Source organism: Acinonyx jubatus, chromosome C1, assembly GCF_027475565.1.
Source record: "Acinonyx jubatus isolate Ajub_Pintada_27869175 chromosome C1, VMU_Ajub_asm_v1.0, whole genome shotgun sequence".
NCBI classification, from domain to species: domain Eukaryota; kingdom Metazoa; phylum Chordata; class Mammalia; order Carnivora; family Felidae; genus Acinonyx; species Acinonyx jubatus.
The window spans coordinates 197,293,841-197,310,021 of NC_069381.1; the positions used below are offsets into that span (position 1 = coordinate 197,293,841).

The window sequence follows — 16,181 nt, forward strand, 5'->3', positions numbered from 1 at the left end:
TGTCTAAAAGAGGTTTTCGAAGGCCAATGTGAGGCTGATGAGGATCTCTATTGTTATTTTTTGGAGATATTTTTCTGAGTACTAGAGACACAACTATCGGCGGGATCGGTGAGATGCTAGGTCCTAACTAAATGTAGCTCATCTGTCGGGACCTATGCAGGACCGTTCCCAGGAGGGCACCCGGGCACTCCATCTGAGTTTGAAACGCCCTCAAGGGACAGGAGTTAATACTTGGTTTTATTTATTTATTTATTTATTTATTTATTTATTTTTTAGTTTTTTTAAAGGTTTATTTCTTTTTGAGAGAGAGAGTGAGTGCACGCGCGAGCTGAGCTGGTGGGACAGATGATCTGAAGTGGGCTCTGCACGGACAGCAGAGAGTCTGATGTGGGGCTTGAACTCACAAACCGTGAGATCATGACCTACGCCGAAGTCGGACGCTTAACTGACTGAGCCACCCAGACACCCCTACTTGGTTTTATTTTAAAGTTGGAAACATACTAGCTAGGAGAATACTTCTATTAATGTGACTGAAGCAAGTTGTTTTGTTTATTTTACTTTTTATTTCTATGGTGATTAGTCCTCTGAGTGCCAGTTTCAGGCATTCTGGATCTTGCCAGCTTTCTCCTTTAAGGTAATTTAGGGGATCTGGAACATTTGTGTTCATTATATGGCTTTATGTTTGCTGGATGTTTAAAGTTGTACTTCATACATTATATCCATTTGATCTGTATGGCGTGTCTAGACAGCAGCTCTATCCAGAGGGCTTAGGAACTAGCTGAGAGTGTCTGAGTTTTCAAGAGCTAAAACGGCAAGATACCAAATGATGGGTTAAGGTAGAGACTAGAATTTTTAGATAAATTAATTCCAGGCTTTGTGATGCCCAGTATAATTGTAATTTGCAAAGCACTAATATGCTTGTGTATATTTATATGTGTGGTGGGGGAGAGTGGTTAAGGTGATGGAGATTGCGATTCCTTTCTTCTGGTTACTTATGGGTAGAAAATGTAATTAGGATCCTGCAGTCCCTACTAATTCAGTTTTGTAGTGTGGTTAAGAGCTCGAGTTTTGGAGTCAGACCCGAGTTAGAATCATGGCCCCCTCACTTGCTAATCTTATGATCCTCATATAATGACTGAAAAGGAAGCATGGTTAAGTGGAGGACTTCTCAGTGATATCAAGTAATAGGGTTGATGTGTTGGGCATACACAGTTTAGTACTTGGCAGTGATAGCTAATAGCCTGAATTTTCTCTTTTAATCACCACAACAGCCTAATGAAGCAGGCATCCCACTCTTGTTAGTGCCATTTTACAGATGAAAGAATTGAGGCTGAAAGACATTCATTAACGTATTCAAAGTCATGCAGCTAGCCACTAGCAGAATCTGAACCCAGGACTGTCCTACTTCAGAGTCTGTTTCTACATACTCTTCTGAATTAGGAAGGGCTTTTTGAATGACAGGCGGACTAGTTGATGCTTCATTTTGAAATCAACCTGGGGCCGTTTATAGTTTTGAGGCACAGAGTGTCACTGAGGCTGTGTGTTAGGAAGATTAATATGACAGAGACAAGCACCAATTCTTTTGGATGCAGCAAAAACACCAGCTCTGTTTAGGCAAAAAGGAAATGTATTGGCAGAGCAATGGAGAGGGAAGGGTTAAGCATTGTTTGAGTGCAGAGAGCGCAGTGAAGCTTTTGTCTCGTACCTTTGTGTGGTTACCACGTACTTCCTTTTCTTGCCCTCCCCTTTCTACCCCTAATGTGTAGACAGAGGTACTAGCATACATATGCGTGCAAAGGAACATAGTTACATGATGCAGTCTATTCTATATGTCTTGCCATGTACAAAATTTATATACTGATTTGCTCTTTCAGTAAATGAACCAGAAAATACAAGGCAGTTTTAATTAGACTTTTCAAGTTAAAAAATTCAAGTAAGAAGATGTCTGATGACAGAAAAGGGTTATGAAAAACATTTGGCTTAGACACCACTCTTAATCATGTGCCATACATTCCCTTGATAATTTTTTGTTGGGATTTTTGTTTTCATCACCAGCTTTTTTTAAAGACATATATGAAAACACAAGTGTGTTTCTTTTTCATTAAATGCATGGCATCAGCAGATTGACAGGAACAGATAAACACAGGATCATAGAATCTACCCCAAACACACAAATTTGTTTCTTGGAGTAAAGATACATGTGCTTTTCTTTCCATTTACCCAAGGCCAGAATCCTTTCATTTTGATGATCCTTCTGTCTCCCAAACATAGGAGACTGTATATTGAAAGGGCATGACCTTCCCTAGAACAGAGGCCCTGGAACAGCATAGGAGTTATTTTTAAGAAACCGAGAGCCTATATTTGTATGAATAACTAAAGTAATTAAAAAGAAAAAAATAGATAATATAATCCCAGAAATGAAGTAAATTTAAATACAGAGAAATAGCCAACTTATCAATTCAATGTTCCTAAATAGAAGAATTTTGGCTTCTTCTATTAGGTATTTGTATGTCTCCAGCATGCATTTTTGAGAACATTTTATTCTGAAAATTTCCTTTGGGCATTTTTCTCTTCAGGTCTCTGGGTTTCCGAATAAATGTGTTCTTGTTATTATGTTTACAAATCATACTTGTACTTTAGTCAACCATAGTTTATCTTTGGAGGATAACTAGTACATTACATTTGCTACATTCTTCTGGGCTGGATAATCGTTAAGGTAACTAGATTGCAGAAGATGCTGCTTAAAGAATGTAATTAGATTTTAATCGTCTCTGTATCATATATGGTGTTTGTGTATCTGCTGCTGCTTTCCCCCACTGGTCACAAGGGGCAGTGATTTGATTCCTGGGAACAGTATAGGGAGGCTTGATCTGGAGCATGCTTGTATTGCTAATGTGTGCGTCAGGCTAATTTCAGCTTGTAGAAAATGAGGCCCCATATGCTTAACAGATGCTCTTTTCTTGTTCTCCAGGGTTCCGCTATGGAAGTGATATAGTTCCTTTCTCTAAAGTGGATGAAGAACAAATGAAATATAAATCAGAGGGGAAGTGCTTCTCTGTTTTGGGATTTTGTAGATCTTCTCAGGTATAGTACTTATCCTACTCACTGTAAACAAAGTAGATGAACGTTTTTCTTACTATTGTTTGAGATGGTTTGCTTTTGGTTGGTCCTTTTATTTACAATGTGTATTCATTTCACTTTTAGGTTTTTGCAATGTAGTCTGGGGATTAGTGTTAACTATCTTCAATTTTTGAGTAGAGGAACCAAGATGTAGAAAAGTTGAGAAATCTTGGGATGAATCAGAGTAGGTTCCATTAAAAGTCACTTCTTAGCTTTGCTGTGGATCATAGCTCACAGTAGCTTTAAAGAATCATCATAGTTCTTTGCTATTGTGTTGCTTTCTCTAAACTGACTTATAATAGAGTATTTTAGAGCAGTGAAGGTCTACTCGGGTTTTGGATGACCCCGGGCCTCTTAACGTATCATTGCTTTATGCCAGTCGCCCTTGTCAACATCCAGCAAAGAGGTGTAGGATCTGAAATCCGTCCTTCAGTCATATGTTCTTCAGACCACGGTGCAGAGATACTCAGAACACACAGGGGGAAATGCAGTAATCCACTGAGGGCCATGGGATAGCATATACTGTCCTAGAAAGGGTTTTTAAAGGTTCCTGGATTTCTTAGCTTAAATGTTCTTAAGGTCGGCAACCAGAGAAAATGAAGAAGTGTGTCTTACAGTGTGCCTTTTAGGCTCTGTGGGGATAAAACGATGCTTGTTGGTTTTAGAAAAGCTCAAGTGAGGTGCGCCTGGGTGGCTCAGTCGGCTGAGCGTCCAACTTCGGCTCAGGTCATATCTCACAGCTCGTGAGTTCAAGCCCCGCGTCGGGCTCTGTGCAGACAGCTCAGAGCCTGGAACCTGCTTCAGATTCTGTATCTCCCTCCCTCTCTCTCTCTGCCCCTTCCCCACTCGTGCCATGTCTCTGTCTCTCAAAAATAAACACTAAAAATTAAAAAAAAACAACAACAAAAAACCCAAAAAACTCAAGTGAGAATTGTAATGGAAATAAATATTACCCAGTGTACTGGATTTGAGCTTTTTCATGTTGCCCTGGGATAGAGTCTCTGAGTACTCTGAGTCCCTGAGTGTTAGAATAATTCAGCGAGGGTGGGGAGATGTTTTTCATGATATACCCGAACTGTTGGATACGCTTTTAAACTTCATAAGTTGAAAATTGGGAGTACTTACTGAAAGTTGATAAGATTTTCATGGTGAAAATAAATACCTTTTGGAAGTTGAGAGTTTCTAACGAACAATTCTCTAACAAATTACACTAAATATGCATTTCTTAAAAATAAAAGCATTCACTTTGGGGGCTCTACAAGCTTAAAATTTATGCTTGTTAATGGCAGTGCCTCGAAGTCTTTCCATGAAGTGGAACCTTCCTTCAGATCTGTGTGTAAAAACTGGCCTGTTGGGAAGTGGGTCTGCCTGATTCTAGGTAGCTAGAAAAGACCTATCCAGAACACCAACCCAATATTCATGACCCAAGAAATTGAAGTCACCTGGGCCAGGGTGGGACTGGGAGGCCTATTTAGTTAAATGACAAAGCGAAAAAGAGTGGGCTAAACAAAAAGTACATTTTTCCATTTTAAAAGACTACTTACTACTTAAAATTTTAAGTCATGGCATGTCCTCTAAATCAAACTTGTGTTGTTTTTAAGCCCTAAATTATTTCTATCTTAAGTACAATCTCAAATGGTACATTGAAGATAATCATAATAGCCACCATTTATTTGAGTGGTTATAATATTCCATTCAATATACTATGTATTTTATGTAAATTCCCATTTAATTCTTAGTACAACCCTCCTAGGTAGGTGTCAGGATAATATATTTTATACATTTGAAAATTGAGTATGTAATTGGCCCAAGGTCACAGCTGGAAGGTGGTAGAAACTGGTTTTGAATGAGGTCTCTCTGACTTCAGAGCCTATGTCATTAATCAGTCTGGTAATCTGACCACCACCAGATGGACAAGCTGATTTTTTGAATATTTTTCATCCCTGCTTTCATCTATTATCTCAACAAATGCATACACACCCTCTTAAGAGCAAGATGTTTTGGGGCACCTGAGTGGCTCAGTTGGTTAAGCATCTGACTTCAGCTAAGGTCATGATCTCACAGTTCGTGAATTCGAGCCCCACATTGGGCTCTGTGCTGACAGCTCGGAGCCTGCTTCAGATTCTGTGTCTCCCTCTCTCTCTCTGCCCCTCCCTTGTTCATGCTCTGTGTCTGTCTCTCAAAAATAAATAATAAACATTAAAACATTAAAAAAAAAAGAACGAGGTGTTTTCCATAGCAACTAAGTATGTACCTTTTAACAGACTAATAATTATTTTTAATAAGATCACGTATTTTTCCATATTCCCTTAACATAAGGGAAACTAATATTTCTGGATTGAATTGAGGTGAACATTTTAATTATATAAAATAGGTTTTTGGCCTTGGCATGTTTTGGAGTTCTTTTTTTTTCTTTGCAATTGTGAAGTTGCAAATTAACTCTTCTCTCTTTTTTTTAAAGTTTATTTATTTATTTTGAGAGAGTAGGGGAGAGGCAGAGAGTGAGGGAGAGAGAGAGAATCCCAAGCAGGCTCCTTGCTATCAGTGCAGAGCCCGATGCAGGGCTCGATCTCACAACCTGGAGATCATGACCTGAGCCAAAATCAAGAGTCGGGTACTTAACTGACTGAGCCACCCAGGTGCCCTGCAAATTACTGTTCTCTTAAATTTTCTATTTATCTTCCCCCACATTGTCAGTGTTCTGGGTATCTAATTATATAACGGGTAAGAATTTTTTTTTAACGTTTATTTATTTTTGAGACAGAGAGAGACAGAGCATGAACGGGGGAGGGTCAGAGAGAGGGAGACACAGAATCTGAAACAGGCTCCAGGCTCTGAGCTGTCAGCACAGAGCCCGACGTGGGGCCCGAACTCATGGACCGCGAGATCGTGATCCGAGCCGAAGTTGTTCGCTCAACTGACTGAGCCACCCAGGCGCCCCTTTAATGGGTAAGAATTTAATGAGAACTTCCCCCACATGTCTGGTTGTCCTTTGAGAAGTCACTTAAGTGCCTTAGGAAAAGATATCATTAACTGTTCTTTAATCAAGAAGCATTACAGATTTTTTTTTTAAGTTTATTTACTTTGAGAGAAAGAGAGTGAGCGAGCAGGGAAGGGGCAGAGAGGGACAGAAGGAGAGACTCCTAAGCAGGCTCCATGCTGTCAGTGCAGAGCCCTACATGGGGCTTGAACTCATGAACCATGAGATCATGAACTGAGCCAAAATCGAGAGTCGGATGCTTAACCAACTAAGCCACCCAGGTGCCCCTACTACAGATTCTAATAGGAGGGCAAATCTATATGAACGTAGCAAACTTTTTAGTTTTAAGATAGGATTATTCCTTTATTTCTTTAAATAATGGTTTTCAAATGGAGACTAGAAGCGGAGATGGAGGGTGTTTGAATTCTGTGGGCAAAACCCTCACACCTTTGAGACTCCATCTTCTCGAGCTGCTGTTATTGTAAAAGCATTCAGGCTCTTGGCTTCAGAGGCAGGAGGGCAGAAGAACATTTGAGAAGCACTGCCTTGTATGGCACAGGGCACGTTCTTACAGATAAGCTCCAGGCTCGAGATTACATAGAGGAGAGAGAAACTGATCTTGGTCAGTAGATACAAGTGGTTGGTTATGATAGTAGGCACTCTTCAGTATTTGTTTCCTAATCAGATACTGGTACAGCTGCTTTGACCCATCTGATACTCTGCCAGAGAAGTAATTGAACTTAAAGGGGGACAAAAGGACATGCAGTACTTATTTTTGGTTTCACTAGTTTCCGTTCCCAGTGCGGCTCCTGCCTCTCTAACTAGTTCTTCACTCTGGTCTCTTTGCAGTTTATCAGGTGCCTCATCATTGTTCTTGGGGTGAAGTCTAAACCACTTAACTCTGCAAATAAGAGACTTCTTTGATCTTTCCTAATCTTGCTAATGTAATCTTTCACCTCTCTCCTTGCACCGGGGCACTGCCCTACAGAGGCAGTTCCTCAAATGTGTTACATTTTTATGTCATTCCAGACTTATTCACACTAGTATCCCTGCCCAAGATGCTTGTGCTAGATTTTTCTCTGAGTTCCTGCGCATCCTTTAAGTCCTGACCTCAGTGTCACCATTTGCAGAAGCCTGCTCTGACCCTTCATGACCAAGTTAGATGCTCCGTTCATGTGCCTTTGTGGCCCTGAGTTATAATACTGTATTCTTGTGCTTGTGTAGTGCTGGAGCATAGCACTGCATTGCAGTTAATTTCACATTTGTCTGAGCTCCTTCAGACAAGACTACATCCTGATCAGTACTGTGTTCACAGTGCTCAGAACAGTGTTTGACATATGCTTAGAATTCACATACTTATTGTGTTGAATTGGACCTCAAACAATAAGTTTGTTCTAGCCCCTGTGAATGTTTTTTACTAAGAGCACTTAGAATAGAATTTCTTAATAACTGTGGCATTATGGCTATACGTGTTACTTACTTTGGATCAAAACCAGTTGTTTTCCTTAATTCTTGTAGGTCCACAGAAGATATTTTGTGGGAAATCAAGTCCTAAAGGTCTTTGCAGCAAAAGATGATGAGGTAAGTTGACAGTAAGCCTTTGAGGTAGTGCCACAGAATTGAATTGTCATTTTAAGTGAGTTGTGTGGGGCTATTTGTGGTTTAAAATGACGTTAATTCTTGCAACAGCAGTGGGAAAGTTCATTGACCTTTAACTCTGAAAATGGAGACATGATAAATGAATTTGTCATAGCATGAGCACAAGGCCTGAGAACATAGTCCTTCAGTTGGAGACCAGGTGAGTATTAAGAACAAAAACATTTGAACAAATGCATTTAGGTATGGGAGTCTCATGGTCAGATGTTCCTAACTTCTGAGGCTTGGGGTCAGGTTGCCATATTCATTGTCATATACACTGGACATTTAGCGCTGGCTTTAGCATTCTGGAGCTGAGCTTTCGTGATTCACTGGACCACCTCCCTCTCTGAGAAATTCATCTGTGCACCCTTTGCTCTTTCTTTGTGCTCTTTTCCCACCTCTCCAAGAGATTCTGTTTTCAAGCTGGTCTGTGCCTGGCTAACAACTCATGACTCTTGCATCCTACTGTCACCTCTGCCCTCTCTGTAAATGGTTTCTACTCAGCCTCCAGGTTGGAACGTGTCATTTGGAGGTGTGATCTTGACTGGAATATTGCAGTCTAGTGTCCATTTAAGGCTACTTAAACAGGTATTGGAGTTCCAGAAGTATTTGCATTTGATGTTAGTCATCTGGATGTAGAAGGCTTGTTTGGGGTATGGGGAGGGCAGTGGTATAAGTACTTGCTCTAGCCTCTTGGGCCCTTTTCTGCGTCCTCCTCGCTTCTGAGGGTTACCTGGCTGTTGACCTAGTGAGTAGGCTGCCATTCTCAGAACAGTTCAGTTAGGAGAATTGCTTGCCTTCCCATCAGCACTGAATGGGTTCGTCGTTAGAGCACGGTAGGCATATGTCAGTTCTGGTTTACTTGAGAATCCAAGTTTACGGGTTTTTCCTGAATCAGATCCTCTTGGGAATTATGTGTGTCTAGTATATATTGTTGTCATAGCTTAACAGCATTTTTAACTTCTGAATTTTAACTCCAACTGAGCATCCCTTCACACAGACAAAATTCTGATCACTTCATGTGATTGCCAATATGCAGTGAAGACTATTGACAACAGCTTTGTGGTACGGCCTACGTGATTATCTTGACTTGCTAGCTGAGGGCAGCCTTGTGTCATGTATAATTCCAGTCCAACCTCACACAGACCCCGTATCCTTGGGTTACTTTGAGTCACTGAAAGGAAAAAAAAATCCTCTTCTAATGGCAAAGGGCCACTCTGTGGTGTAAGTTCTTGATGTCCTAGTCAAAGAAGACTACTAACTAATTGGAGCTTCTGAGATAAGCAGAGGAGGAAGGGACATACAATTATGTCATGATGACTTCCAATAAAAGGTTGTATGGAAAAAACTTCCATAGGTGGGTAGGGAAGTAGGAGGGATGACAGACATGAGAGCCTTCTTCCATGCATTAGAGGGTTGTTATGTGGAATGGAAAATAAACTAGGTTTCCTGCCAACAAGTGGTGGTTTTGTTCAAAATGAAGAATTACTTTGTCAACAAGGATTACTACCTCCAAGTGGATTGGTTTCTTGTGAGATGGTTGGATCTCCATTCCTGAATGTTTCCCAGCAGAGTCTTTATTTCCACCAGCCAGATTTTGGGGAGGGAGTTTTGTCAGCATGTGGGTTGTTAAACTAGATGAATGCTGTTGTTTTCCAACTCAAATATTCTATGATTCCGTGAATAATTCCTTTTAAAAATATGTTTTCTCTGGTCATGAACATATAATTATTTTTGTGTATGGAGAATCTACACTTGTACGTGATTTGTACTGTGTGTGGAGGAGAAAGGGAGGAGGAAGAGAAGGAAATGGAGCTTTCGTTGAGTTTCCCACAGGTGTAGCATTGTGTTTACAATGTCACAGTCATCCCTGACCCCATCCTTCCTTCAATATCCCAGTTGGTTCTGTGAAAGACACCCAGATAGAAATTTGCAAATAAATTAGAAGTAATCTCTTCCTCAGACTCCCATTGTGTTTATCGGTCTATTGGGACTTATTAGACTATACAAGTTCTGTATTTGGTACGTATGTCACTTCCTGTTAGTAAAGAATGTATTAGCTCAGTGAGATCAGGGACTCATCCTTGTTTTTTTACAGGACCTAAGACATTGTGTAGCAAAGAGTAGGCACTAAGTAGATGTTCCTTGAATTGAACTAAAAAGGTAATGAATCTGTCGCGAAACCTATAGAGGATTTTCATGAAGAGGTATTGAGGTTACAGGTTTTTAGTGGAGGAAATGAAAATCTACATAGCTAACTTTGATAAAGGTTAACTTTAACATTGAGAAAAGTACAGACAATGTGTTTGGGAGTTATGGAGAGGGAGAGTGAAGCAAATCTAAAATGGAGAGGGTGTCACGTTACTGGGCCGTGAAAATCGGTTAGGAGCTCAGGAGACAGATGTGGAGAGGACATTCTAGCTAGGAGGAAACTGTAAGAACAGAAAGCCACAGAGGATGGAAAGTGCAAGGCTAGTCCAGGAGTAATGGACAGACCCCCCAAGGCTAAAGGAGTGGGACCTTTGGAGATTCTTAGGGAAGGGACTGACATGATCAGCTCTGAACTGGAGAGGCAGCGATGGAAAAGAAGATAGATTTGAGAGACAGTGCAGAAGTAGAATTGGCTGAGTTTGCTGAACATGTGAAGGTGAGAGATGAGTCAGGTGGTATTACTAAAAACTTTGAGGCTTCTCGTTTGGTTGATTGGGAGATGGAGCTCGTGAAGTAGGGAGCCCTGGAGGAGAATGGGGGAAAGATAGTACTTCATTATTGGTCATGAACAGTTTGCAATACCTGTGGTCTAACCGTAGGAGCTATCTACCGGCTAGTAGGCAATAGAATCCTGGATTTTAAAGTCTGGATTCAGTTTTAAAGCTGAATATACAGATTCTGATTCATCAACTCATGGGACTGGATAAAATAATCCCCCAGTAGAGTTTCAGAGTGAGAGAAGGAGAGAAAAGCCAAGAACAGAAGAATTTCACAATTAGTGGAAGAACTGAAGAGTTAGGGGAGGGATGACCCACAGAGAAGAGTATTGTTTCTGAAGCCAAAGAAGGAGAAAGTACAGAGAAAAGGGGATGGTTAAGTGCTCCTGAAAGGTCAAATAGAATGGGAACAAAGGATTGACAATTAGAAGGTCATGGGTGACTTTGGAGAATAATTTCAGTAAGGAAGGTGAGGTCAGTAGCTGGATTAGATGGAAGAATAATTGTGTTGTAAGCAGCAAAAACACCAAGACTATTATTTCATGACATTTAGAGGTGAAAGGAACGATCTAGATAGTAATTTATGGAGAGGGGGAGAAAAAGAAATATTTTGTTTAGGAAGGCTGAGAGGGGAGTTTATTTGGAGGGTAAGGGTATGAATTCAGAGAAGAAGGAAGATGAAGATAAGATACAATAAGAGAGGATCCACAAAATGAAGTGAAGTTTCAGAAGAGGTTACAATATGTCTGACCAAATCAGATGTGTACAGTGTGGCCTTGAAGTGGGTACAGGGGCGCTTAAAAAAATCTGGGGGCACCTGGGTGGCTCAGTCAAGTTAAGCGTCGGACTCTTGATTTCGTCTCAGGTCATGATCCCAGGGTTGTGCTGGGCATGGAGCCTGCTTGAGCCTGCTTGAAACTGGCTCACGCTCTCTCTCTCTCCCCCGCTCCCTCCCTTTCCCTCCCCCTCCCCCCTTCCTCCCTCTCTCCCCTCCCCCTCCCTCTTCCTTTCCCCCTTTCCCCGCTCTCTTGCTCTCTCTTGAAAAAAATAAAATTAAATTAAAAAATCTGAAATAGTAATAAAGTGGATAAGTCTTTTTTTTTAGACCTAGTATAGTTCTTTATTTTTCTTTACTGCATATTCCTGTGGACATCGTAGCGTAGTTCAGTCAAGAAAAGGTATTCCATTATATACATCTGAATTTATCTGACCAAACTATGAAAAAAAATTAAGGATAAATCAATACATGATCAATATATCTTGAAGAGAGTCAAAAGCAATGTGAGCCAGGCACAAATGGTGTTCTAGGACCACTATTTTAAATATGTTCATTCTGGTAACAACTGAGAAGAGTTAACAGAACCTTTTTAATTTCTGGCATGAAGAAGATGCAGAAAAAAGAGGTTAATGTGTTCTATCATATTATCAGTTCCAAATTATAATAATAGTAATTCCTACTCAGGCTTTAGAAACACTAAAAATACTCTGTATGTTTTCTGTTCAGTCTATATGTTTGATCTAGTTATCAGCTATAGGGTCCCAGAGTAAATTTTTATAAGCGCAAAACTTAATCAAAACTCAAATTCTAAATAAAAACGTTACAGTGTTAGAGCTCAGAAGTTTGCTGAATTGGATAATCTGTAACTGCCAACAAATAATTTCATTTTTAGTAACATTGCTAATAAAGGTGTGCTGTCTGCCAGCTAATAATATAGGTTGTAAGCATGGTGGAAACAAGGTATAAAGACAAAAGGACTTTCTTTTTTTTTTTTTTTAATTGTTTTTAATGGGTATTTATCTTTGACAGAGAGAGACAGACAGAGCATGAGCGGGGGAGGGGCAGAGAGAGAGGGAGAGACAGAATCCGAAGCAGGCTCCAGGCTCTGAGCCATCAGCCCAGAGCCCGACGCGGCGCTCGAACTCACAAACCTCGAGATCATGACCTGAGCTGAAGTCAGATGCTTAACTGACTGAGCCACCCAGGCACCCCTCTTTTTTTTTTTTTTTATGTTTGTTTATTTTTTTGAGACAGAGAGAGATGGAACATGAATGGGGGAGGAGCAGAGAGAGAGAGAAGGAGACACAGAATCCAAAGCAGGCTCCAGGCTCTGAGCTGTTAGTACAGAGCCCGACGCGGGGCTCAAAGTTACAAACCGCAAGATTATGACCTGAGCCAAAGTTGGACGCTCAACCTACTGAGCCACCCCAGACGCCCCAGGAATTTCTTTTTCTTAAGTGGATAGCAATCTTCCAAGTACAGTTGAACTTTGGACACTGGAGAGGAGTGGAGAGTTAGGGTGCTGGTACCCCATGCAGTCAAAAATCCAGTGTAACTTTTGACTCCCTGAAAACTTAACTACTAATAGCCTACTGTCTACCGAAAGTCTTACCAATAACAGCAGTTAATATGTATTTTATATGCTATGTGTATTATATGGTGTATTACAGTGAAGTGAGCTAGGGAAAAGAAAATGTTATTAGGAAAATCATAAGGAAAAGAAAATGCATTTACAGTACTATGCTATAAAAATCTGTGCAGGGACGCCTGGGTGGCTCAGTCGGTTGAACGTTCGACTTCATCTCAGGTTATGATCTCACAGTTCGTGGGTTCAGACCCCACGTAGAGCTCTGTGCTAACAGCTCAGAGCCTGGAGCCTGCTTCCGATTCTGTGTCTCCCTCTCTCTCTGCCCCTCCCCTGCTTGTGCTATGTCTCTCTCTCTCTCTGTCTCAAAAATAAACATTAAAAAAAAAGTCAGCGTATAAGTGGACTCGTGCATTCCTGCCCACATGTTCAAGGGTCAGCTGGATTGAGTTCCGCTGGGAAAGTACACACACGTTGGCTTGGTTAACGCAGTGTCTTTCTCCCTAGGCAGCAGCAGTGGCACTTTCCTCCCTGATTCATGCTTTGGATGAATTAGACATGGTGGCCGTGGTTCGATATGCTTATGCCGGAAGAACTAATCCTCAAGTTGGCATGGCTTTTCCTTATATCAAGGATGCCTATGAGGTACAACCCACAGGTCTTTCAAGTTAATTATTTTCCCTCAGTTCTTTTATTCCAAACGGTGCTTCTCAGCTATTACTGTGCATGGGAATTACTTGGTGATCTGATAGTGTAGGTCTGGGGAGGTGCTTGAGACTGTGCGTTTCTCACAAATTCCCAAGTAATGCTGATGCTGTTGGTGTGTGAACCACACCTTCAGTTGCAGTGAAAAAACATAAATTGTAGAAGTAGGTAAGGAACTTATGATTAAATCAAATCGATGAAAGTTAACAATAAACCTTCTGTTTGCCCAATCCAGTGACCTCTCGGTTCTTACCCTTCTTGATTTTTCAGAACCTAATGGGGAGAGAGAGTACCCTCATTTTTACAAATGAAGACTATGAATAAAGGTCGAGGATATGATTTTGTTGTGATCCTTGAAAAACTCAGTTCAGACTCTTAGAGAACAAACAGGCTTGACAGAAGGAGGTGGGGAAGGGAGGGTCTGTACTAAGGAGGGCACTTGTGATGTGGTTGTTGTATGATAAGTGATAGATTGCTGAATTCTGCTCCCAAAACCAGTATTGCCCTGTATGTTAACCAACTAGAATTTAAATAAAAATTGGAAGAGAAAAATTCCGTTTATTTAGGGTTCACCTGTTCAAAATATAGGCCCAGATTCTTTACCACATACTGTTTCTCGAGAACTTTTCTGTGGTAGAAAAGAGAAACTGGAAAAGAGAAGGCAAAAGTCATGAGTTCACGCTCAACCTTCTAGACACCACACCCTTCTGATTTGTTGTATTGGTCGTGCATTTTGCAGATATTCTTTGATAGTCCTTCTTTTAAGTATTTCTCTTATATTCGATATTCTTTGTGCTGTTAATTTACAGTTGTGTGCAACTGATAACAAATCAAAATACTTTACTTACCATGTACCAGACTTGAGTTGTCTGACTTGAAATACTTCAGTTGTGCCACCTTCATGGTGTGTTTGAGACCAGTTTTATATTTTTTCCATTAATTTGGTTGTTTCTGCTTTTACTTCCTTTCTTTCTCATTAGTGTTTAATGTACGTGCAGCTGCCTTTTATGGAAGACTTGCGACAATATATGTTTTCATCCTTGAAAAATAGTAAGAAATGCACTCCCACAGGTGAGTTTATTTCCATTTGCTCATTAATTGCCTCTAAACACAGACTGTTCTTGGGAAATCACCTGTCTGCAGTCATGGTTGGGACCAGGGAATTTCACAGAGTGGAATTGCTTGGATTCCAGTCACGCTCGTACACAGTGATGATGAAAGTGGGGGTAGGTTTGCCCTGGACTCTCCAAACACTGTCTGGTTTCCCATTTCTGACTTAGAGTTTGTATCTAGGGAGCAACTTGTGGGAAATGGATGTACATTCTCTGGTTGTGAACCAGTTTGCCCTCTGCTGAAGTGAACTGATGTATAGTGTCAAAGCTGTGACTTCAGTGTCCCACATAAAATGCGATGTAACTCTTTGAACTGAAAAGTAACAGTGCTGGAGATTAACTTTTCTCTTTGCCTTTTCTTTGTAGTTTACGGTAACAGTTTCAGTCTCCTTGTTTCTAGGAGTTAACTTTGGGCTTGATGAGAAAAGGACTTTATTAAGCACCTGGCTACAAATGTCAGGGTGCCACACAGAATGATGCTCACAGATACTGTCTTTGAGAGAGCTCACAGTTTAAGGCAGTTGCGTAAGATATCATAGTGGGCCAAATGTGATGAATATACCAAAAAGAACACAAAAAAAATGAGTAGATGTTTTAGTTTGAAAGTTTAAATCTGTGTGTCATTGTAGGATTAGGGGGTTGTGAGATGAGCCTCAGAAGTGGGTTCTTTCTGTTTTTTTGGTTAGATCTGTTAGGATCTGTGTGCAGTAGAAAAGCCATGAACCAAAGGGGGCCTAGCACTGTGTCTTTACCTTCTAGAAATGAGTCCCTGTGCATCATGGCAGAGCCAGGCATGGACTTGAATGTATAGAAGCCTGCACTGTATCTACAGTATCAGTTCTCTACATATTGATAACTTCAAATGTTAAATGCATAGACATTTAAAAAAGAGAGCTTTGTTGAAAAATTATCATATAGACATATAAACCATTTCCTCAGGATCTAAAATATTCAGTATCTTTCTGCCTTGCTTTATTTCCTTTGTGTTTGTGTATTATTATTTGCATTTTCTCCATTGCAAAATGGATCATTAAACCTGTTTGGCACGTGTCCCAAGAAGATGTTTATGTAGAGGTATGCAATTCCAATTATGTAGAGGTCTTGATAGTAGCTTGAAGTAGCAAGTAACAGCCACTGAACGTTCCCACACACAGGTGCAACCTCCTCCCTATTGCCCGGTGGACCCTGCAGTAGTCAGCTTAAGGTCGTGATGGCTGTGTCAGCTTAAGGTGGTGCCAGGTGGTAAGGTCTGAAAGCTCCCCCTGGAAAGTCTGAAACTGGGATAGAAATGTATCGTGATAAATATCTATAAGCTCTTTCTTTTTGTAGTAAAAGGGATACTTGAGAAGGTGAAGAATAGAAGCCTAGTAGGCTTTTTAGGAGCTGCTTATTCTCTTCCACCTTTTGCCGACTGGCTGTGAATGGTCCAAAAATAGCACTTCAGCTTTTAACAGCTGAGCTGCTGTGTGAATCAGCAGAATGGAAGTTACACACGGTCGTTTAGGTAGAAGCGTTTTGGAGAGTGTTGCCTTTCATCCGCGTTGCTCTGGACTGT

General features: G+C 40.7%; 1 protein-coding gene across 1 annotated transcript in view; it reads left to right on the top strand.

The window, feature by feature from the left end:
* XRCC5 (X-ray repair cross complementing 5) overlaps window positions 1-16,181 on the top strand; it is an 89,945-nt gene that overhangs the window by 17,086 nt on the left and 56,678 nt on the right. Inside the window, exons 9-12 of the mRNA XM_027051248.2 lie at window positions 2,972-3,084; window positions 7,619-7,681; window positions 13,317-13,454; window positions 14,495-14,585. Coding sequence (XP_026907049.1) covers window positions 2,972-3,084; window positions 7,619-7,681; window positions 13,317-13,454; window positions 14,495-14,585 — 405 coding nt within the window. The remainder of the gene's footprint in view (window positions 1-2,971; window positions 3,085-7,618; window positions 7,682-13,316; window positions 13,455-14,494; window positions 14,586-16,181) is intronic.